At 40.6% G+C, this 25697-nt stretch overlaps 1 protein-coding gene across 13 annotated transcripts in view; it reads right to left on the bottom strand.

The window, feature by feature from the left end:
- The window catches only part of BTRC (beta-transducin repeat containing E3 ubiquitin protein ligase), a 122940-nt gene that overhangs the window by 53888 nt on the left and 43355 nt on the right, over nt 1-25697 (bottom strand). For 5 of the 13 annotated variants that reach the window (XR_014563994.1, XM_083737963.1, XM_083737968.1 and 2 more), the window contains 2 exons: nt 12706-12783; nt 3829-3918 (listed from right to left, as the gene is read on the bottom strand). The exons of 1 other annotated variant lie outside the window; for it this stretch is intronic. Coding sequence is in view for 11 of the 12 variants with exons in the window: in XM_083737963.1 (XP_083594089.1) it covers nt 3829-3918; nt 12706-12783 (168 nt within the window). In the remaining variant the exon portion in view is untranslated. The remainder of the gene's footprint in view (nt 1-3828; nt 3919-12705; nt 12784-25697) is intronic. 7 more of the 13 variants (XM_083737966.1, XM_083737964.1, XM_083737965.1 and 4 more) reach the window with 2 other exon arrangements.

Genomic DNA, 25697 nt, shown 5'->3' with positions numbered 1-25697 from the left:
AAAAGTAATGCAACAATCTCCACATCTAAATGTACCCTACACTGTTTTTTAAAAATGCATTCTTTTGGGCCAGTTTTGAATATTCATTTTGGAAAGGCAGAGTGATGTTGAGGGCTACAAAAGGGAACAGATTCCTCTGTACAAAGGGAGGCCCACAAGAACTTTAAGTTTCAATTTATACCCACTGAATTTCACCTATAAAGCAAACTAGTGATATATTCACAGATACTACAATATTGAATCTCTGCAAAGTGGTTTGTTTAGTCTTCAGGATATTTGGCAATGCATATCCCATGTCAACTCCACTTTCAAAAGGTTTTGAACTAGTAATGCAGTTCTCGTCTATACACACCATCATGAGAAATATCTACTTCCTATGAGAGTTCAATGCTTCCCCACACATTTTAAGAACACCACTCGCAGCAATACACAAATATGCAAAATATGTGCCCAAGAATAAACACTCTGGTGCAGCAGTGCTTGGAAGGGCCATATCTTTTATCAGAGACGAGGATTCATTACCTAATTTTTGTCTCCAGCTTTCTTCTCATAGATGTTTGTCAAGATCCCAGGGGAAATTAACAGAGTTCTAATTTTTGTGGGCGACCATTTTGAGGGCACACCTTTAATTAAAGGTGCTACAAACTACTTTTAGTAAGTGCAGCTCCCTTGTGATTTCCTGCCATCCACACACAACTTCTGGTCAAACGGATGAGTTCTGCGTAGAAGAAAAGTTTACTGCTAGAGGAAGCGCATGCAGGGAAAACTCTGCCAAGCTATTTTATAATTTCAGGCTGAGAATTTGAAACCAAGAACCTGAAGGGGGTTTCCAAGAAGACAGCTATATGCTTGCAGAAAAAGGGGGGAGGGAGAAACACCCATTTGTAGAAAAATAAGTGTGCCGCTTGGGCTTGCTGATCGGAGGTTCGGATCCCTGCGATGGGGTGAGCTCCCATTGCTCGGTCCCTGCTCCTGCCAACCTAGCAATTGGAAAGCATGCAGTGCAAGTAGATAAATAGGTACCGCTCCAGCGGGAAGGTAAACGGCATTTCCGTGCGCTGCTCTGGTTTTGCCAGAAGCGGTTTAGTCATGCTGGCCACATGACCCGGAAAAACTGTCTGCGGAAGCAGACGAACATTGGCTTCCTCAGCCTGTAAAGCGAGATGAGCGCCGCAACCCCAGAGTCATTCGCGACTGGACTAAATTGTCAGGGGTCCCTTTACCCTTTACCTTTCAAGTAAGAATCAAGGCATCAGTTTGGATACAACACTACACAAAACGCTTCTCAACTAAGAAGATGCATTTGCATTACAGAGCTGATGTCCCCCATCTGCCATAGAAGGACTGGACATTGCCATATTTTTCAGAGTATTAGGAAAAAGACAACCACAAGGCCTCCATCCCCCCAAAAATTATGAGCCTGAACTCTGACCCTGTATCATCACATTTTAATTGCTCCACTGGACTCATCCAGCACATGGAACAGGGACTGCAGAGACTTGGGCTCCACCAACATTTCCCGAGTCTTACTGCAAAAGACCCACCATGCCACTACATCACCTAGCTGCACCCTAAGCTACGCTCTTTGCACTTACTTGCTTGATATGTATGTCATGGCTTGCACACTCTCCTGTGGACACGAGGAGGACACTGGAATTTTTTGTTACTGTTTTATGTTAACCACAGTTTATGAATCATCTGAACCCTAAACAGTGGTTAATCAGTTTCAGCAGAAATAAGCCAGCTTCACAAACTACTGGTTGTGCATTCAGTATTGTGAGTCCAATTCTGAGGAGCTCCCTCCAAGCTGAAATAAGGCAGCCTGCTCCCTGATGCTTGGTAAACATTTTATGCTTGGTAAAGACTTTCAGCAGCCCCCCCCCCCGAATCTTATGGTTTATTTTAACTATTTTTATGCTGTATCCCTCCATAACACCTATTGTACACAATACAACTGCAGTATGAAACTATGTATAAATTATTAGAACTAGAAAAATAATAATAAATAAGCCAAAGTTAAAATTAATCACAGCTTCACAGAGGTTAGACAACAAGGCGAGCTGTGGTTAATCTAAAACAGAAGCAAAAACCTTCCAAACTCTTCCTTGTAGCTGCCCCTGAGGAGGAGAAGGAGAAAGCAAGCATAAGGCCTGCTGAGGTTTGCTACCACAATACTAAACTATGACTTAAGTCTTTTGTCTGACCAGCTCGCTGAAGCTCCTACCACACTAAGCTGCAAACTATGCAAAAGCATACAGAGACACGCACAATTGTACAGAGGGTGTGACGCCATACAGCTTGGTCCTCTAGAGTAACATTATGTATACTACTGAATGCCAAAATTCAAACAGAGGTATCTATCTGGCCTTAGGGAGAATTTCATTCTGTCTGGGGTTAAGCAAGCTTCCCACAGAGTTATGCACACTGAGCGATTTGCTCAGACTGCTCACACATTGGCACCATACATAAATGGATGTTGGATTCTATAGAATGACACACTTGAGGAGAAACGTTGTATGCGACAGGCAGTTTTACAGAAAGGTGGAGAGAATTTGCATGGCATTACTGTCTGCCAAAGGGATTATTTTTTATATTTGAGTAAAGTTAAAGAAAGGTTTCTTGGATATGGCATCAATCTAGAGCAAGAATACATATTCTGGGGGGAAGGCATTACAGGAAGAAATCCCAAGGAATGAGGAGGGAGAAGAGGGCAATCATTTCTCTACCAGCCATTTTGTTGGGGGTGGGAAGAGGAGGGGGAGAGATGCTGCAAAAGCGCCAGCTGGTTTTGCTAACAGATGGCTGCATGCACTGATCTGTCCTGCAGGGCTATCCTGAACTTCCTTCCAATGGAAACATGAAGCTTAAGCAAGGCTAAACATGCCCTTTTTATATACACTGTATCGTGGCTGGAATGTTTTCCAGTCATTCACAATCCCTCAGACACGGTTCTTATTTTATGGGAGTTATATTTAGTTGCAGGGGAAGCCAAAGACAGGATGCACATTTCCCTGAGAATGTCTCTTTTGATGTGGCAATGCATAAGGGAACATACCCAATCCACCATCCCTTGGAAAGTGCTTTGTTTTAAAATCAGATGCGTCTTCAACACCGCCCTTCTAACCCACTGACAATGTCTCCGTATGTGAATCAAATCCCCCACCTCGGCTCCAGTTGTGTGACTTGAGACAGTAGCCAGCAGGGGGGGTATGAGAATATCATATGCTCCCTGTCTAAAATTGCAGGGGCTTAAATTCAGAAAGGAGGCAGGATTGCAGCCCTACAATCTGAAAACCCACTCAGCTGCCTCTCTCTGCTGGAAGCAAACATGGACAACTTGCTTGGACAAAGACAGCATAAAAATAAATAAACCACCAGTTGGAGGTGCAACAGTTGAGTCGTGCATTTCTCGTATTTACATGGCTATTGCTAAGATACATTTGGCACATTTTTTGTTTAAAAGGGCCCAACAAATCATAAGATTAAAAAAAAAAACCACTAGGATTTTCAACTTTAATTTCTAATTTTTCACCATATTATCACCCTAATTTCAAAAACTAATGATTATTATTATAATTATTATATTTATTTATATCTCACCTTTTTCCTTTACAGGCAGGGAACTAATGAGGCAGGGATTCTTAGGATTAAAACAAAAAAATGTGCATTACCGATAAATGACTACACAAGTTCCCATAAGACCCTATGGACTCAATTAGGTTTACACGGATACATTCAGAAAGCACAGTATTAAATTGCCTCTCCAATGAAGAGAGAATTTGCAGCTTATTGACCTGGTACAAGAATGACAGTTGCAGCTTTACTTACTTTGGCCACACAGTTTTCAGTCTTCATAGCAGTGCTCCCTAAGCAAACTGCTTCCTGGTTGATGCAGAGCCTGGCACAGCTATTATAGGTCTGTGAAGAAGAAAGGAAATAATGGTTTGGATAATGGAACTGTATTTGTTCTAAAGGTAAGGTGTTTCATGTATTTAGAGCAACTAATTGCATTCATGGGCTTCTACTTTTAAAGCAGACAGCCTGCATTATATAGTCATACAGAGATATCATACACAATGGTCAAGTCTGCCCTACAGGGATTTGTACTGCTTAAATCAAGAGCCTTACATTTCAAGGACCATGAAAAAAAATGCACCTCCAAGTTCTTAAATTAAGAAATCTAAGGGCGGGGGAATATTCCAACTCCAAACTCTTCTACAGCAGTGGTTTAAAGCAGAGACCCAACCTCCCCCACCACCTGCAAAAGCTCATTTTGTCAATTGTTAAAATGTGGGGTAGGTGGTAACACTCTGTTCTCCACAAGGTTATTATTTTCCTGGGGAACCGAAGCTATTATTTACTTAATTTCTACAAAGGTGTACATTCCAAGAGTATTTCAATGTGGTTTACAGAAAACTAAAACACACAATGGAGCACAAATCTAAATAAAAACCAAAAAAGCAAAAGATCCTCTTTGCATTCCATCCCAAAAAACCCAGCAGCAACAAGAAGCAAAAGTGTTTTTAATATTCCTGTGAAGGAGCAAAAATTCAAAGCATGAGGAAGGGTGCTCCATAGTGGATTTGGCTCCTTCCTATTTCACTTTGGACAAAACAAAGCACTGCCACGTAAACCTTTCTGCTTCTGGGCTCAATGATTCTTGAGGAAGCTTGAACAACTGCTTATTTATTTACTTACCGCATTTTTACTGCTACCCAATAACATACGTTGTCCAAGCAGCTCACAGAAATTTAAAAAATAAAATAAAATATTAAGAATAAAATGTAAAATAATAAAAGTAGCATAAAAAATCTGCTTCTCAAAGAGAAACAATAAAGCATGGATCCTAAGGCTAAGATGGCCAGATTGAACAACTCGTGGGATTTTTTTAATGGCCTGGATGCATAAAAAGGCTTTAACCTATTGCCAAAAAGGCTGCAAGGCTGACACCAAGCAAGTCTCTTTATAAAGCATGTTCCATAATTGGGTGCCACCACTGAGAAGACCCTCTTCCTAGTAACTGTCTGCCTCATCGGGTAGGTAGGTATATATACAGAAAAAGGAGATCTTCCGAATAACCTGACCCCAAGCTCTTTGTGGTTTTGTAAAATTTAAGGGTAGCATCTCTCTGAGAGAGTATGTCATACAGATAATATTGCGTTTTCAGCCACAGTCACAGAGGAATAGACACATAATTTGTTCTTGGAATATGCCCACATATGTTGAAGCAGGCAATATCTTGTGCATCCCCTTCTGTGTGAAAGCTTAGGAGGAATGCCTCTACTAAGATGCAAGCCACAGTGTTTAAAAAGGCATAAAAACATTTTCATTAAATCTGCTGCCCAATTAATCAGGGGCACCTTTTAAATTGATTAGAAGGTTTCAATTTTTCATCACCCAAACGCTGCCACCCCTGTCATTACCTCATGTTGAATTCCTTTGTGAGATTCACAAAGCATTGTTACATTATTGATCATTCTACAGAAGTCCAAACTCCATGTTTTGGCTATAAAAGGATTTCTGATTCAATTCTAGCTCAGAAACCCGAACTGTCCAAGCATCTCCTCCCCAATCACCAAGAGAGGCCATTTCTAGGCCACAGGAAGCACTGTTTGAAATGGCAGCCAGATACTGAGCCAGAGGCAGATAGCTTTGCGTTGGAGTGCTTTAATACGGTTTTATACTGCATATAAAGAATGCAAGCATAAACCAGTTTGTTGAAAACTACCCTTTTGGTGAAAGCTGGCTATAATTCTGAACAAGTTTTCAATTTTCACACTGCTGCTAGGGTAAAACATTTTAAAGAGTTTAATTTTTACAGTGGCTTCAATGACACAGGATTATCCAACAAAGTAATGGCTAATCAATAGAGGGTTTAGTTGTCAGGTGAAACATATAACACACTAAAAGGGATTGATTGCTAGGCTCCTCCTTATTTACTGGAAGGTATATATTTAAAATGACACAAACTTGTTACCAAGCCACATTCCTTTAACCTTGCAAAAGCTGTTTGAGATGAGTGTTAAGCAGCCTATAGCAACACACTAATGGGAAAAAAATATCTACCAACGTATGACCGCTTCAAATCATGTCAGGAGCAGAAATGCAATGAGAGGAGCTCGGCGATGCAAAGCAGCATCTATCGCCAGACAAAGGTCCAAATTACCACCCCCAGATGTTGCTATGGATGTGGAGAGACTGTCTGGAGTACCACTTAAAAAATACATGAAGTGTAAAACATTGTATTTTCATAATCTGTGGGGGAAATCAGAATATTTTGAGGTGGTCTGAGGTGGTAAGGAGGCAGTATCTAAAATACAGAAACAATGAGCAAAGTATGAAATGGGTCTGTCTTCTTTTCAATAAACACTGTAATGCTTGGCCAACCTTCTCTCTGCAGCCATAAAGACTAAAAATTTACCTGTTTTAAACTAGCAGAAACTGCTTCATATCTATGTTCCATAGCAGCGCAGGGTATATTCACAACTCTGTATCTCTTTGACTGACAAACATCTTAAGGTCTCACATTTTTAGGTTATGCCCAAAGGTACAAAAGACGAACATGACCAACACACACATTGTATCACAACATTCAGAGGACGGGAATTGGTGCAGCTCTCTGCTGAATGCATTTACCAAGCCCAGGGTTGGTTCCTATGCAATGAATAAAATGGTCCACAGGTCCTTCCAATGTCAGGATCAAGTGGGCCTACTCTTAATCCTTTGAATCCCTGAGGGCTTCCAAGTTTGCCATCTATACCAATGGATGGCTTTTGCAATTGCATGGTCTAAATAAAAAGTTATTTCACAATTCATCCAAAAGATCTCATCTTTCAGCACACCAGCACTTTAATTGGAGAATCTAAATGTTCAATAAGATTTCTTTCCCACCTCTGTAGTCAATAATTACATGATTTATCAGAGAAAGATATTATTGTAGTAAAAACACAACAACGAAATCCAAGAGCACAGTCTTCCCCCAAGTCATTTCCAGAGACAAGATTATTAAACTCTTTTTTTCATTGTTCAAACAAGGGCTTTTGCAGCAAAGCGCCAATTGCCAAATGGTAAGAAAATAGTTATTAGACTCTGAAGAATTCAGTGGAAGTGGGAAGTTATACGAACAAATCACTCTTGCAGATTCAGAAAGATCGCTTTCATCTCACTTACAGGGCCTTATGAGACCTCCATTAATTACCCTTAAGGTCTTTCACACAGACTATTTTTTAAAAAGGCAATTTATTTATTTATTTCCAATGAGGTGCTTCTTCCGAAAGTATTAAATAATGCCTGCAAATTTAAAAGCGTTTTTATAAACAGGTAATTAAAAAAAAGGAAGATGAGAATTAAGTCAAGCTGCAGAGCATTACCCAGAATCCACTGTGATTATCGTTTCTATATTTAAAGTAAAATGTCTAGTCTCTGTTGCTCGGAATGCTTGTGGGAAGGGGAAAAGATCTCTGCAGGAAGTCAGCAAGAAAAAATATAGACTAGCCAAGCCAAAACCAAGAACATTTACAGAAACGTCCCCAAAGCTCAGTTTGTCATATTGCAATTACACCTTGCCTACTGTGGAGCCAGAGTCCCTAATTTTGCCACTAGAGGGAAGAATTGTCTCGACACATGGTGATGGCAAATGGGGAATGGGTTTTCCTGAGCAATTTCCATAACAATGCTCCCTTGGCTGTATGTACCTTCTAATTACTCAGTACAATTAAAATGACTAACCTAAAAACAAATGGGGGGAGGAAATGCTCAGCCCATTTCCAACATTTGTGTCCTCTTTTATCAATCAAAACAAGGAGAAGGACAATGCTACTTTGTGTCCCATTCCCGAGCCACTGAAACTTATTCAGTAAAACAATATTGACAAAAGCAAGGAGTACTGAATTGCTTGTAAAACAAAAACTGAAACAGGAAAAAAAATCCAAACAAAAGAGAAATGTCATGGTATTTAGCCATCTGGTAGCAGCTTGAAAACAAATTGTCCTCCAAAGAGCAGAAATACAGTATGCTTTCTCTCAGTTCATTGGCTTATGAATATAGCTCCCCCTCCTGCCTTTCCCCCTAAAGTAGACAAGCTAATGCTGGATGCGAGTGGCTTCCGCAAACTTTTTACGCTTATACCCCATTATTCAAAGGTCGCCCTAGCCAACTGGGCTAACTGCATCTTTCCCCCCCAAAGGGCTACTGTATATGTAGCACCTCTTTAAAATGCTCTCGATTTTCTGCCTGCCAATGAAAAGTTTGGCTTGTGGTGGCTGATCTTCCAAGGCTTAAATCCTTCATTTTATAAGGCTAGTCATTAAAAGGGAAGATGGCAGGCAAGTCAGTCATTTTTCTTCCCCATTGACAATTGGTGACATTTCTCCAGCAGCGCACAAGGTGTTGAAAACCTGGCAGCTGTTACCTCCTGGGACGGAGCTCCTTTTTTATCCTCCTCTTGACAGCTTAACTCAATGGGTCAGCACCTTTCAAGACTGCAAAGTATCAGTGAAGTGGATGGCCAGAGTTGAATTACTGCACCCTTCCTAATCAATGTAAACCCTCACTGCAGGTGAAACTCTTCATCTATAGAGGTGCATGGGGGAGGAAAATGTAATGCCCTGAGCCAGATGGGTTTCATCTTGTGGTTTTTTTGTGGTTGTTTTTTAAAAGAAAGGAACAAGCTAACAAGGGGACAGCTACTTTGTCAGCTTCTTGGCCTCTCTCATGGCTCCGAGGCCCCAGGGTTCCAGCCACACAAGAGAAAAGAATTCAGCATACACGTAAACACTTAAAGAAATATAACTAGGGAGATGGCAACATGCTGTTTTCAAAGACTTGAGAGTCCTGCTCAGAGCTTTATTTATCACTACCCACGTTCATTGGCCTGTAAGTGGACACGGAAACAAAAGGTCAGGACAATAGACAACGCAAGCAATTTACTCCATTACGGGGGAATGCAGAAATGCCGCACATCTGACAGACCCGATTAGCATTGAAGTAGGGACAGGGGGCAACCACAGAGTTTTTAGGCTGAAGGACAACATTTCTGCTGAACAGGCAAGGATTTCTGCACAAGTGATATTTGGGATAATAACTGGCCCCAAGTACAAATGAAATAAAACTCTAGAGGACTTTAATAGTGGATAGGAAAACACAAAAGCAAATTATAAGCACATTTGAAATAACTATTCCCCCTTCATACTGGGTCACTTTTTCCTAACAAGCGTTCAAGATTGATACAAATTACACCTTAAACACCAACTCTTTTCCTCACACAAACATCTACAGCCTACTCTACAGTAACTAGGAAGCAATGTTCCTTTACTTTTGCCTCTCTTTTGCTCTGGCTTGCCCATACTTTTAAGCATCCTGCAGCACAAAATGTCAGAGGCTTTGTATGTCCTCTCCAACCTCTAAATGTTGTAGCTCTGTGCTGAATTGCTGAAGGAAGAGTTCATGAAAATGCTGGGTGGCTGGGACGGGGTGGGGTAGAGAAGGGTCTTGGGTCCTTCACTTTCCTTTCATCGGGAAGCTCTTAGGAGAGATGATCCCAAGGAAAAGTGCAATGCACATCATTGCAATCCCGCTGCCGTCAGCACATCCCCATGGCACCTTTTGACACGATTTCCTCTCCACCCCCAACTCATCCCATAGAGCAAGTCTTGACAGCAAAAAGGCACTTCATTATTACCCCATTTGAGCACAGGAGAGAGAAGCTTTCTTTAAACAACCTGCATTGTGCCAATATTTTTAAAGACAGTAGGGTAATCAAGTTCAGGGCAGCTCCGGACAGCTGCCCTGTGACCTATGCCTGCTGACCCTTGCTATTCATCACTTTCCTTTGGAGGATGAGGGCAAGCTCCTGGGGAGTGACCACTACAATAGACAGATACAAGCCAACAATAATATGGTTCCTACAAAAAAGAACGGGAAAACCCAGATGGCACTGCAATAAATTTACAGATCTTCATTCATGGCTCTGTTTAACACAACCAAAAGCCAAAAGGCTCAGAGGTCCCTGGGGAGCTTCCCCCTCATTGGTTTCTAAAAGCGATCTCTCTCTCTCTCTCTCTCTCTCTCTCTCTCTCTCTCTCTGCCTCTCTCTGCTACTAAGCCCCAACTCTTCAGAAATGGAGACGAAGCCCTTAAAATAACAAATGCCCGACCTAATCAATCTACTATTCGGATCCAACACTAAATGATGGCTACTGAAAACTAATTACAGTTTTTGGCAAGAACGTTGAATTTAAAATGGAAACATACAGGTTAAAAAGGCACTGAAGCATTTGAGGGTCTGTTTTAAAAAGACTGCACACATGCACAAAACAGGACTCAAACCAGGAGACTGATTCAATAATTCACACATTTATTTTTAAAATGAATCAGATTAGTCCCATGTGTGACCTGCCGGTCCATCTGTATTCACTGGACTTAATGGGCACTCTTTTCACACTAGCTTCAGTTTGAAGTATGAGAGAGATAAATTTAGTTTAATTTTCAACAGATCAAGCTATCCATTTTCCAAATGGACCATCTGGATCAGCCTATTAAAATTAATTTATAACTTAGCAGTGAGAAAATTCGTTTGTTAGCTTAAACATAGTTGCCAAAAACTTTGTCCCCTTGTCGTGGTTTTCCAAGGCTGCAAACACACATCCGCACAACCTTCCCCACCCATGGCCCCCCAGCATTCAATTTACCCCCAAGTCTTTCTTCACAGAATACATGCTAATAAGACCTAATTATATTTACTTCTCTAAATGGTACATGGCTTTAAACTAGGTTATGTTTCTCTCTGCTGGCTTCTTCTATGCACTGGCGGAGGAAGAGAAGTATGGGAGGAGCGCACTACCCCCGGCAGTGTGATCCCGGTGGGTGCCATCGCGGCTGCCCCCCTGCCTGTGCTGGGTGCCATGCCCCCACAGGCGGCATGCCACACCCCCAGGACGCACGCCAGCCCCGCTCCTGACTGCTCTCCGCCCCCGGTCCCGGAGCATAACACTCCGCCACTGCTTCTATGCAAGAGTAATGGGAGGTGGTCAAAGGTGCCCACTAAACATTTGAAGGACATGACTTCCCATAAAGATTCCTGGAAACTTTAGCTGTAGCTCTGTAGGAGGTCAGCTACAGTTCCCAAGATTATTTGGGAGAAGTCTTACACTTTAAATGCATGGAGCCAAAATAAAGGCCACCATAGGTTACACCTCCATGTGGAAATGTGTTTTCATTCTGCAATGCATAATAAGCAGTGCTGTATACCTGCCATGTGTACATAGATCAAGCAGATGATGCTTGCAAAAGTTCTCTACCCCATGTACTTGCGGATCAGATACTGATGCTGTCCTTTCATGAGTGAGAATGATTGTTGTGAATTTTAGTGTCAATTTACTAAATAGTAAATACTAAATAGACAATAGGAAGTTTAAGGAGTGGCTGGATGTCCAGCCTTATTCCCCCCCCCCCAACAAATTTGCCCTCTCCTGAGCAAAGGAGAACATTATATACATTTGCATTCAAAGAAGAAAATAGAACTGTTTTTCATAAAAGAAACACATTGCTTTCTCAATTCCTTCTAGGTCCCTATAGGACTATCCAGACAGTGAATTTATTTACCAATGGGATATTGAGATATCACAAATGGATCAATGGCAACAGCTTTATCCTTTATGCAATATCTCACACACACAAAACCCCCTAATATTGGATCTTTCCCAGAAACGGAAAATCTAGATTAAAGGGAGGGTGGGATAGTGATATTGGTTGAAATGTTGATGCCAACAGTGTTGTGTGGATCCTGCATAAAAAAAAAGAAATAAGAAAGTGCATATCTGAGGAGCATTGATTTCACAAATACATGGCTGGAAGCATATTTGATCTCAAAGATATAGCCTGCAGGCCAATTTGGAATGACTTTGCTTTTCCAATGAGTTCAGCCAAGTAATACCTCTTCTTTATTTACTGTCCAAGAAAATCTCATCTGCACCCTGTTGATGCCAGCTACCAGGCCTCACCAACCAGAATGCTACTGTCTGCAAACTGGTAACAGCAGCTGAAGGTTAAGACTATGGCATAAAGCATCAATAACCCTTGTGTGTAAGGGAGTGCATCTAAATTCCAAGAATCACTTTTTAAATTAGCAGCCAATTCTGTATTAACTGAAAAGCCTATTAGCTCACCTTTCTTCTGTTCTGGTTCAAGTTTAGATTAGGAATATAACTGAATGTTTGTTCCTTTAGTTATGGCCACACACATAAGAATCAAGGCCTATTGGTCTGAAAACTTGCCTGATAGCAATACGATCTTGCTATTCCCCAAGAGGTCAAGGGTGGTTGCAGAATACGTGGATCTCTTGTACAGCACATAACAAGGAATTCAGTATCCATCCATTACTAGCTCAGCAAAGAATCACACCACCTGCTTGACCCACAAGATTGCTCTCTAAGGCACATTACTGGAGCAATATATGATACATAAGAAAGTAAGCTTAAATACTGCTCTGGAAAGATGTGGATTAGCTCCAAGGTGCCTTCCAAAGAATGGCTGTTGTAACTTGAAAGTTTATATACTCTTTCAGGAAAGAGAGAGGGAGGGAGGAAGAGAGAGAAAATAATTCCTTTGTGTTTTGTATCTTTCCAAATTGCAAGGCATGTCAAAGGACTCTAGGTCATTCAAGTAAAGGGGCTGGGTGGGTTTTGCACACCTAAATTCAGTGCATACCTGCCTGAGTGCATTCTTCTCGGGAATGATCTTCCTGGGGGGCTCGTCATTGTTACAGTCTTCTCTCTCAGATGAATTCTATGCAGATGAGAGGGGAAAAGGTGGAAATCATTAATTCAGATATTTTCCTTTCAACACTGATCTAAGAAAGCAAAAAATCTGATGTTTTCAGCAACATTACCTATGAGATTTCACTTCCTTAGAATTCTTTTTGTTAAGAGGCGTCAATATTTTTTATTTTGTCTGGCACGCAATTGGATAAATTGGAATGAGTGTCTGCCATAGGCATAGCCTGTGACATATCCAGTATCATGAAAATCAGCAAGCCACTATAAACAGACCCTGGACATAATCCTTCATGATAGATACCCGTCTAATTAAACAAGACTTTCAAAATATTACAAAGTCAGATTTTTTGTATTCCCAGCATGTGTCCAAGCACTTCCATAATGCTGGATCTGAACTCTTCTACATAACTAAAGTGGGAAGCCCTGGCTCACAACAATACTAGGGTTTAATACAATGGAATTACTTCCACTTCAATGACTTTGATAATGAACGTTAAGAACATAAGAAGAGCCTGCTGAACATTCAGCTTTTGGATATCCATGACTTCCAATGTTATGGAAGAGGGAGAACAACTTTTTTCTATCTATTTATAAACTTCATGTCACCTCTTATTTGCCTTCTCTCTAAATTGGGAAATCCCAACTACCACAATCATTTTGGTTGCCTTTTTCTGAACTTTTTCCAACTCTACAAGGTCTTATTTCGTGTGAGGAAATTAGCACTGAACACAATATTCCAAATGTGGCTGTACCATAGATTTGTATAACCCACCTTATTTGATTTCAATTCCTTTCCTAATGCGCCCTAGCATTGAATTTGCCTTTTTCACAGCTGCTGCACACTGAGGTCAACATCTTCATTGAGATATCCACTAGGACCCCTCATTCCTGGTCAGCCACAGACAGATCCCCTGAGCATATATGTGAAATTATGAATCTTTTTTGCCCTGACTTTACACTTTGCATTGAACAGTGTTTTCCATTTTACTGACCATTCACACCATTTAGAGATGTCCTTTTGGAGCTCTTCACATTTTCTTTTTGTTTTAACAACCCTGAGCAATTTAGTATCACCAGCAAATTTGGCCACCTCTCTGCTCACTCCTAACCCTAGATCATTTAAGATCAAGTTATAAACAGGTCCTAATACTTATCCTTAATGTTTCCATTAAGATCCAAAAGCCTGGACAAATAAAAATGTCTTCAGCCTTTATTTAAATGTATCAACTATGGGTGCCAACCAAATGTTGTTGGCATGTTGTTTAGGAAAAACAGACTTGGAAGGTGGTGGACTCTCCTTCATTGTAAGTTTTTAAAAAGGTGTTAGGTGTATCAGGCATTCTTTAGTTGTGATTCCTGCACTGCAGGGGGTTGGACTAGAGTGATCCTTGAATCACTTCCACCTCTACAATTCTATTTTTCTGAGATTGTATAAATGGCCACAGTCACTAAGAATGACCTTTCACATGTCATTGTCCTAACAGCCACTCCCACAGATGGGTCAGAAAGCAAGGCATCGCCCACTGATACATGGTTTGGGTAGTTATTTGGGAGACACTCCTTTAGGTACTTGAATCCAGAGTTGTTCAGGGCTTTATATGCTAGCAACTGACAGCCAGTATGTTACAAAATTAAGCATCACAATGTCAAAAAAGTATTTTTATGGGACTTAGAAATGTAGCATGCAAAAGCTCCTGGAAGCAGTGACTTTGTGGAAAGACCCAAATTAGTCCTGTGAGTTGCAACCTAAATACTAAGAAGAACACAGAGGAACTCCAAAATACCATGCCACTGTTACAATATAGTTTAGTAAGCTGATATATTTGCTACGTACTGATACTAGCTGTTCCAGAAGCTCTTTTACAGCTAAAGACTTTGGTATAAATAAAGAACGTTATAGAGGATGTAAAAACAGACAGAATTTCAACCCCACAGGTATTTTGGCTAACCCAAATGGTAAAGACTGAGTTACCATGAATGGAGTCTGGATAGGAAAGGGTAGACAAAGCACCATCCACTGTCTTGGTCAATCTACTTATAGAGTATGTTTTAAGGAAGGATCTGAAACTGGAAACTGACTAATGATGAAGGACATAGCCCATGAAAAGGTTAAAATATGGGTGGGAAATATGGAATTAATAACACAAGTAGAGAAGAAGTAAAAGTAAAACTAGTACATACATTATACTTTTAGGGTGGTACCTGAATACAGTACTAACAAGTGGCAGCACCAATAATATATATTTGAAGCGCATGCTCCCTTTTCCCCCTTTGCCTTCCTTCTAGGATAAATGCATTACCAAATGCCATGGAATTCAACAGCCTTTATGTTGCCTGTCCCAACATGCTTCAAGTTTACCAATTTCTTCCTTGAAACTAAACAGCTAATTTGAAACCTTTGTTTTATTCATTATCTTTATAGGTGGCAAGACTAAGAGGTTGGCTGAACAAAGACCAGACAATGACTGCCAAGTGCATATGGTGGCTCACAGCTTGCCGTCACCCCATTCTACTGCACCAACACAGCAGACTATTAAAAAGGAGCGCTGCTCATGCACTTTTGTCAGCAAGTTAAGTTACGCTTGGCAAAGGATGAAAACTGGAAAAGATTATGCTCCTTAAGAAGCAGCAAAGATGGAACCGATTGCTTGGAAACTGGAACTCTTGTTTCCATGTGGACAACAAGCTTTAGAATACAGAAAATTCTTTGCAATCTTTAGATTCCTCTATGCATTTTAAAAATAAAATAAATAAGTACATCTGCAGGCATCACTCCTCACTGAACTGCTCATCAGGTCTTCATACCACTTTTTGGGGCCTAGGGTCTGGGCCCTTGGAAGCAAAAATTAGGACCAATAAAGGAATGTTTGGGTCTACTGATCAATAAAGGAATGTTTTGAGTGAAATTCTAAAACTGTGTATACAGAATACAGCATCAAGGAAATCAAAACTGCAGTAAAATCACATCGGAGAGAGAAAGCAGACGCCTCCCCACAGCCCACCCCAAAAGATGGGGGTGAAAAACCTGACAGCTCTTGATCGTACTAGATTGAATGCTTTCTTTTCACCAGGCTGCTCTCATTTGACAACTATTTTTACAAAAGCAAGATATGTGGAATCTCTCTCACAAGCAGTACAATTTCAGGCATGAAGCACAAGGCACAATTAATCAGGTATTTTTTGAGACCAGTTTACCTCATAGTCTGTGCTCTGGTAATCTTCCCCCACATCTAGCACTTCAGCAAGCCAACATTTCCAGAATGACAGCTCAACCCTTAAGCTCAACCCACATGGTATTGGTAGAAGGTAATGTTTGGAATTATCCCATGATCACCAAATGCTTATCAGAAAGACAGTGAGATTATGTGGGGCAGTGAAGTCTGGAGGACACACAAAAAATCCCACAATTAAAATGCCTCCTATAATCAAGCATTGGATATGTAACATAACTGTAAGTAAAGTCTGAAAAGAAGTATGAGCTTATTTGGCCTCTCTTGTGAAACAACCTTTCCATGGAACTTAATCATGATTTTAGTACAGAAAATTCTGGGAAAGCTGAGCATGTGAATGGGGTTTGAAATCCTCATTCTTATCTTAACAGTTAGGCACACTTGAACTATCAGCAGCAAGGTAAAGATCACTTCTCTTTTACAATCCTAACAGGAGCATGTTTTTGAGACAATCCTATGTTCTAATCTTAGACAGTTAAGTGTCTAAAAGAGACCCTTGACAAATTCCATTTGTGTGAGAAGACTTGTAATTAACAGAATGCCCGGTACTACCCTAAACCCAATACACAATTTATTAATATCAATGACATAGGAAACTCAGCTGCCACCCCTACCTAAAATGTCCTCATAGTTGCACTGAAGCAACTTAACTGTGATATTGCAGCTTTCATGCCTATAAACCATCCAAACAAATGCTGGAATCAGATGCAATAATGGATGAAAGCATTCCAAAGGACTATCAGCTGAACAGAACCACCTTTTAAGACAGCCCCTCATCTCACAACAGATATCACAATAACCATGCCAACTACGGAGATGCTTTTCTTCTTCTTCTTCTGAGGGTGGGAGGAGGAAAAGACTGTACTTGCCAGCACTAATTATAAAGCCATACAGATGCAGCACTTTTTCAAATGTCTATCTGTGTGAGAGAGAGGAACCATGTCTATGCAGAGAGCACTTTTTATGCTTTCAAATCCTTAATCCTGTTTGGAGCTGTCAGTGGGGGTTAATGGAAGCTTTGGATAGGAGAATTCCAATCTGGTTGGCAGATGGATAGGTTGGTTATAGCTGCATAACTATGTCTTGCCTGCAGGCACAATTCAGAACACTGTTAAAGCAATATAAAGTCGCTGTCAAGCTGAAACATTTGGATCAGTAGCAAGGAGAAATAATAATAAAAGGAGTTCATTTCTGGGCCTTGTGCGTTCATGCTAGTATGCAGAAACTGATTAATTGTCGTCGTGTGCTGGTCGGCTGTACCTCCGATTCCTACTTCTGGAGTAGATTTTGCATGCTAATATAATCATTCTCCCTCTTGAGACATTAGCAAATAATCAAATGAAAAACAGGATCATAATTTACTGAGATTCGGGCAATTCTCTATGCAAATTTGACTTGTTATTGCTGCTGCCTCGTTAATCTGAATGCCTTTGACAAACTCCTTTGATTTATGAACTCATGACAACTCCAATGTGTATATATTTTGCTAGATTGACATTATCATTAAGAGTGGGTGGACTGAGCTCACATGAATGGCTGATTTTATTCGCTGGTGTCGGCTGCTCAACAGCTGAGCATCTCCTTTGCACAAAGCCCCCAAGCGCAAGGCTCTTCCCATCTACCCATCCATTCATCATCTCGATGTTAATTGGCCCAGGCTTTAAGCAAATTTTCAACACGATTTAAAGGCATGATGACACTGATTACTGACCCTCTGCCATACGGTGCCTATTGATTAACCTGACAGAGATGATGAGCTTGAGGGAAACTAGGTGTGTGGAGACCTCAAAGGAAAAATATATATTGTTTATGCAGGCAAAACACTTGTCATTATCCCAGAGGCCAGAATTGGTCTTTAAAACATCCTATTGCCTTTAAAACCTGCAACCAATAAGGAAAATTGCATGCTTGCTTTTGGGGGAGAAAAGCAGTTACAAATGTCTTGTCATGTGCATTCCCTATTTTAGCAGAGCTTCTGGTGACAAACAAATCTCTTCCAAACAAGTAGGACTTATGCAAGCCAATGTATATGAATAGACAAGGATATCTGGAACAGGGGCAGAGCGAGATGAGAAGAGAAGAGAAATGAAATGAGCTGGTAGGGATTAAACATGTATAGCCTGACATGAGCATTTCTGGTCTATAAAACTGAGACACAGAAGCAGCAGAGTCAGTTTGCAACTAATTCCGTAAGTACCTCAAGGACAATCTATAAGGTCAAACACAACATTCTAGGTACTTTGGCAGGCTGATGTTAGGTTTCCTGGTAGTCCAGGGGAGAGGTTTTTGTGCCCAAATTGGATTTCATAATCTTGTGGGACACTGCAGGGGGTAAGCAAGTAAGGGCTGAAAAAATTCATTTGAATTACTTTCCGACTCTGCCACAGTATGGATTAAAGAGAAGGAGGGAAATAAATGCCAATCTAATGGTTGCAGGAGAGTAAAATTCCTATAGTCCCTTTCCAATAACCTTTGTAAGTGATAGATGAGTTCAAGAGCCTTGCAACTGTAAAGGGACCGTCAGCATCCCGATTTCATAAATGCAGTTTGTCAGATTATAAATCTCAGCTCCTTCAAAAAGCACTAGTATGAAAACTGACATAGCTCGTGCAAAAGAAAATGTAAACTTCTTTACAAAAATTATGGGCTCAACACCCAATTAAATCATTTAACAGACTCCATTCTCTCATCTCAAGAAAAATAACACACTTATGGCTAAAACACAACTTTTGCAATGTTAAGGTTTTGAAGATAAGAATCAGGAAGCAATGCCAAACAGAAACAAACCTCAGACTAGTTCACCAAACTATAGAGAATGGCTTGAGCCCTGAAGAACTGTGTCAATGATCTGCTCTCTGAACATTCAAACACACTGCAACAAACCAGCAATGCAAACTGCGTTTTCCTAGCTTTTAAGAAGTTTCATGTAACTGAAGATTTTATTTGTAAGAGGCTTATGTTTACACAAATATGGCAGTAATTTACATTATCATCAATTAAAGAGAGAGTGTGGGAATGTAAAAATCTTTACAGGTAGTCTCCCTAGTCATCTGATCCAGTGCTATAGGAAATGAGTTTGTTTCCTACAAATTAAAAATACAGGCACCCATGTGTCTAACTCTAGCTTTTAAGGCAAGTTTTAAAGAAACAAATACCGTAAGCAATTCCTATAAGGGTGGTGGAAGGGGACAATATGAAACGGTACTTTTCTTACCATGCTGAAGCACAGTATTGACTTCATAATATAACCTATCTATTTATTATTTTGAGCCATATCTAAAAATGCTACAACAGCATGTGTCACTGCAGACATGGGCATCAAAACGTCACCAAAACACAAAGCAAAGTCAATGGCCACTTCTTTTTCTTAATTTCAAATTATTCATTTATTGAAAAGATTACAGTTAAAATACTTCAGTATCATACAGCGGCATGTATAAAAGCCCATGTGCATGAAAATGATAAAAGATTTTCAAAATCATCTAAGATTCTTGTAAAATAAAAAGAAGCAACCTAGATTATTTTAAGAGCACTAAGTTTTATCTATTAAACAGAGTGTATGAAAGAAGGAAGTCTTCCTGGCTCATATTTATTTCCTAGGAATTTAAAAAGGAACAAAAGTGGTACATTTTAAAATATTCACAGTTTTGAACCTTAAAAGCTAGTTAACTAGTTCACTTCGATAGCATCTTATTTATACAAGTATATATCCAGAGAGTTTCTGAGTATAATTTTCCACATATTAAGTGAAGAACATTTGCTTCTGCTAATCAGGACATCTGGTTATTTTTATAACTCAGACATCTGCATTAAGCGGAGCTGTTTCTTAATTTTCCTAACAAGAAGTTAAGATTAGAACTACAGAAATGTTAAGGAATTGTTTGTGGGTTTTCTTTTAAAATACAGTATGTATTTTTATTACCTTTTTTGACTATACAATTTTATGGCTAAAGGACATTGGACCATATTTACCAACACATTTTTAGAATAATAGGTCAATAGGTAAACTGCAATACCAACCAAGAAATGTTTATAAGTTACTATCTATTGAAATCTCTATTTCTATTCTCTACATTGCTCATATGTTCTCCCCTACTGTGTTGTTGCTTCCCCCCAAAGTTACTCTTTGAAGTTTTATGTAAATCCAGCTTTGGCCTTCTATAATTGCAAAATGTTGGAAGGTACAATTTGTGGGCTCCGCTTTAACTTGCAACAATGCTACATCAAAGAGGGAAACCAGGTCATATGCAACTGGAATGAATCTTTGCTTGTTTGCTCCATTTTCATATCTTTGTTTACCAAGGGTCAGCAAACCTTTTCAGCAGGGGGCCGGTCCACTGTCCCTCAGACCTTGTGGGGGGCTGGACTATATTTTGGAAAAAATAATGAACAAATTCCTATGCCCCACAAATAAAATAAAGAGATGCATGTTAAATAAAAGGACACATTCTACTCATGTAAAAACACGCTGATTCCAGGACCATCCATGGGCTGGATTTAGAAGGTGATTGGGCCGGATCCAGCCTTAGTTTGCCTACCCATGGTTTAAACACACAATACTTTTAAAATGCTGGATTCCAGCATAGAAGAAGCATCAAATTCAAGAATTGGTCACTTTCATTCTCCCCTCTGCAATGTACGGTAATTTAAAACTTTCATGAATAAAACAAGTTGCCTAAGAACACTTTCCGAGTAGAGAAAGAACAGCACAAAAACAGACTTTGAACCAATAGTGATATGTCACAGGGGTATCAAAAACATATTTCTATCACTAACAAGAGGCAGCAGGAGTCAAAAGGTCTGGGGAGGCATTCTTTTTTAAACACTTTATTTATTAAAATTCTCTAGACACAGATTCTTCTCAATATTATAGCTTAATCTGCATGGGAGCTGCAGGCACTTGAAAAATGCATTATAAGGTAGGCTAGCTTCACTGTACATTCTGTATCAAATTTTCCAGATACAGCTTTCTAACTTGTACTCCAATACAGTGGTGCCTCGCAAGACGAAATTAATTCGTTCCGCAAGTCTTTTCGTCTTGCGAGTTTTTCGTCTTGCGAAGCACGGTTTCCCATAGGAATGCATTAAAAATCAATTAAATGCGTTCCTATGGAAACCGCCATCAGACCAGGTCCTGGGACAGTCTGTCCCCCGACCTCTTCTGAAGGCCAGTGGGGGGGCGAAAGTCTTTGCTTCCCCCCCGCCTGCCTTCCCGGTACAGCGGAGACTTCCCGGGACAGCGGAGACCTGGGGCGATCTTAAAATGCTGGCAGGCGGCAGCGAAGCGTTCGCTGCCGTCCCCCAGCAATTTAAAAGCCCCCGGGACAGCGGAGACTTCTCCGCTGTCCCGGGGCGATCTTAAAATGCTGGCGGGCGGCAGCGAACCCTTCGCTGCCGTCCCCCAGCATTTTAAAAACCCCGGGACAGCGGAGGACTTCTCCGCTGTCCGGGGCGATCTTAAAATGTTTCTCCGCTCTCCCGGGAAGGCAGGCAGGGGGGACAAAGACTTTTGCCCCCCGCCGGCCTTCAGAAGAGGTCCAGGACCTCTTCTGAAGTCGGGCGGGGGGCAAAAGTCTTTGTCCCCCCTGCCTGCCTTCAAAAGCCATCCAGGATAGCGGGAAGCGCTTCCCTGCTATCCTGGACTGCTTTTAAAATGCTGGCGGTGGGGAGCAAAGCCTTTCGGCCCCCGCCGGCCTTCCTGGACCTCTTCTGAAGGCCGGAGGGGGGGGGAAGGCTTTGCTCCCCACCGCTAGCATTTAAAAGAGGTCCCCGGAGATTTCCCTATGGGCTTTCTTCTTGCGAAGCAAGCCCATAGGGAAATTCGTTTTGTAAAGCGCCTCCAAAACGGAAAACCCTTTCGTCTAGCGGGTTTTTCGTCTTGCGAGGCGTTCGTCTTGCGGGGCACCACTGTACAGTGGTACCTCTGGTTATGAACGCTTCAGGTTACGAGCTCTGCTAACCCAGAAGTAGCTGCTCCTGGTTGCAAACTTTGCCCCAGGATGCAAACGGAAATTGTGTGCTGGAGGCGCGCGTCGTGGGAAGCCCCATTTGTGAAAGCACGCCTCACGATAAGAACGGTTTCAGCTTAAGAATGGACCTCTAGGACGAATTATGTTCTTAACCAGAGGTACTACTGTATTTGTATCTGCTATACAAAGCCAGATCCAATGTCTCTTAAAAGTAGCTGAACCCAGAACTCTCTTACCAATCCTACCCCATAAAACATATCCAGCATTCCTTTTGACAACTCCATGCATCTTATACCATCTTTAGGTCCTCATGATCTTGCTATGCAAACCCATTCCCTTGCATGATGACGTAATGCCAAAATCACCTTCAGATCCATGGGCATTAATGGGCCTGACCCAAGGCGACCCTTTGAAAACAGCAACCAGTTGGGAGAAAAGTGAGAGTGAGGATTCAAACTTAGATCTTGGTAAAACTACCGGTAAGTGATGGAAATGCATGAACTGTATGATTCAAGCACATATGGCATCCTTTTGAAGCCTATTGCTTGTTTAACCTCTTTCCTTGACTAGCTCTTTGTAAGCCACACCTAATCACTTGTGGCATAGTGATCTGAAGAGCTGAAGTAACCAAGAGAAATTTTTACAGAGCTGATTGACATTGTCTTGTGGCTCCTTGCTGGAAATAAGCAAAGGGATAAGTTCCTCTTGAGAAGTTCCTGGAACAGAAGCTTGAGGAATTCAATTTTTGTGAATTCCAGTATGACCCGCTCTGATCTGCACTTCCTGGATTAATGTGTGGAATGGAACAGGATCATGTTTCAGATTTTGCATGTCTGTGAATTTTGTAATGAAGTTCTCCATTCAAAAAAGTACCAAAATGCATTAAAAAGTATTTTAATATAGCATACATTTAAAAATGTGTACTGTGATAAAATATGTATTTAAATACTTATTTGTGATTTTTAAAAATCAAATTCAAATTTAAAGCATATTTAAAGAATTGCGCATGAATATGATATGGACTTGAAAACAGACCGATCCATCCATTCTAGCTTTTTGCTGACCCACAATCTCCTTTCCTTATTATCTGAACACTTGACTCACAGCAGAAGCTACCCTCTATTCAAAAATACACTCCATAGCTTTCAGCTGTTGTTCCCAGTTTCTCAACTTGTGATGGTCAAGCAATGTGGGATGGTCCAATTCCTCTCCTCCTACCCTTCTCATTCATCCCTCTTCCTAATGAAGCATACTACCTGCTTTCTGCACCAAAGTTACTGGCCATCACTTAAGTGTGTAATTATCACTCCTTCAAAGCTTGCAGTCTAGAAATCAGTCTTGCTCTTTGAAATAAGTAGTCCATACCCTACTGATGTGTGTATACAACCTAACACAGGAGAGCCACCTAAGAAGTTTTATAACAGGGTGAAAGATCCCACAGTAATTTAAGATTCACCGAGAGACCTGCTATTAAGAATGGGGGACAGACTGAGGGGGAAGCTACTACATATCATTAGAGAACAGAACTACTGCTTCACCTTGCTCATTGCCCAGTGATTGAGAGAGGCTGCTTGGCCAGGTTAAGGGAGCAGCTGACCCCCACACCCAGCTACAAAGACAGCAGACTACTAATGCATTGTGCTAGGGGGATGTGGCAGATCACCACGGCAAAAGGCACAGGTTTTTGCTTACAGACACATATACAAAGCAACCACAGAAACTTTGCTTTCTTTCTTTGTTTTCTGTAGATTTGTTTGTTAGGTAGAGTCTTGTTTGCATTTGCACAAAAACACAGTAAAATAAATAAAATAAAATAAAATAAATAAAATAAAATAAAATAAAATAAAAAAGCAACCACAAAACACATATGGTAGCTTTTCTTTCCTGTTCTAACATACTGTACTCTGCTTTCAGGATACAGCATATAGATGATTCCAAAGCAAAAGTTGCGGGGGAAATCAAATATACTTCACCCAGCATGGAGCAAAATTCCATGCAAATCAAATCATGTTGCCAACTTATGAGGCATCGTTCCTCTATTGTGCTGTTTATCCACTGCTATTTTACTATGGTGTACCCCTCTACATCACTATGATCGAATCCTTAAAAACAAGGGTTTCAATTAACAAAATCTAACTTTGGAAAGCAATCTATCCATCAAAAGAATGGTTTCCAAAGGAATAAACATTTCCTCACTGACTGAGACAGGGATGTTAGTTTCCCTTTGGTTCCATCAAACTACAGCAACGTGGAAGGCAGGAATATTTGTACAGAACAGCTCTTGTACCTAAAGGCCAGTCAGATTTTTGGTTTTTAAAGAAAACTGTACAGCTTTAAGCCAGGGTGTATTAAAAGCCACTATTCACACTCCCTTGCTTGGACATGAATGGCCTATTAAACCTACAACATATCTGTTTTAGTTAACTTCTGGGTGGGGAGGGGACCAGGAGAGAAACAAAATGTACTTAAATGCAGGGCTCCCCCCCTCCCTTGGGCTGAATGCCTTTCATCCAATAAGACATTCAAAGCAGTGACCCAGCAAATGGATTGAAAAAGCAATCTTCCGTCTGAGTGCCACATTATCCTTCCTATTCAGTATTCTCCGAGAGAGATCTCAATCAGCTGGGTGCGTGTGTAAGAGACAGCGCAGCCCATTGCTGGGTTAATTAAACATTTGACTTTAACACCCTCCCATCATTAAGCAAATAAAAACAGATAATTCAAACCACACTTCATACATAAGGTACACAACAGACGTCAAAAATTTAGAGAGGCCCAGGCCCCTAGGGGAGTTCCACTGGGGAGATAATCAGTTTAAATCTTAGCTGGTTTATCAATTATTCTATTGATTAAAGTGGAGTGATTATGCAAGACTCTGCTTTGCCACATGGGATAAACGTCAGAGCAAGACAAACTCGAAAGGCTCAAAACAGTTTTGGAAAGCCAAGAGACCAATATGAGTTCATTACAACTCACTTGAGGCACACAGATGAGAAAACTGATTTTGTTTATTTTAGGGTGATAGAAGCATTTCTGATCAGAACTCTGTGTGGTTATCTCAACTGAATCTTTACAAAAATGCATGTCATGGAATTTAGGCATCTTTTTCTGCACATTCAAATAGAAAACTAATCCTGGAATACATTTAATAGATGCTGGTTCAATAATGAAAGATACAGATTTTATTGTGCCCAAACAAGCACTTAAGCATCTTACAGCACTCATATGTACCTTCCGGTCATTGGGATTTTGAGTCAAAAATTCACACACATTATAATTTGGAAGCGGGGGAAACCTGAGCTTTAAAGCTGATCAGATTTTAGTAATGAAGTGACATCATAAAGTAGTTGGGGGCAAGAGCAAGGCAAAAAGGAGGGCTATATAGTCACTGCATTGCAGTCCAGGAAAAAAAGCAGGAAATGAGGTTCTAGTCACACCACCATTTTTCTGAAGCCCAAGGGGAGGGTTGAGGGGAATTAAATTTACAAAATCTGGAGAAAGGAACAAAAAATAAACCAGAAACTGTGTGTCTTTCAATGTACAAATTCCAATCAGAGGAGAAATAATCTTTGTATATGGACATGGACACACTGGTTCAAGATGGCTAGTTTTGTCTGCAATTAGTATGACCATTACTAAGTGATGACACTTTCTGTTTAAAAACAGTGTGATTGCTATAACAACATGGTTAAATAGTTTGACAAAATATTCATTTAATGTGGTCT

Source organism: Podarcis gaigeae (genome assembly GCF_964106915.1).
Source record: "Podarcis gaigeae genome assembly, chromosome: 5".
NCBI lineage: Eukaryota > Metazoa > Chordata > Lepidosauria > Squamata > Lacertidae > Podarcis > Podarcis gaigeae.
Note: the sequence above shows the minus strand (reverse complement) of the source record. Positions and strands in the feature narration are given on the sequence as shown.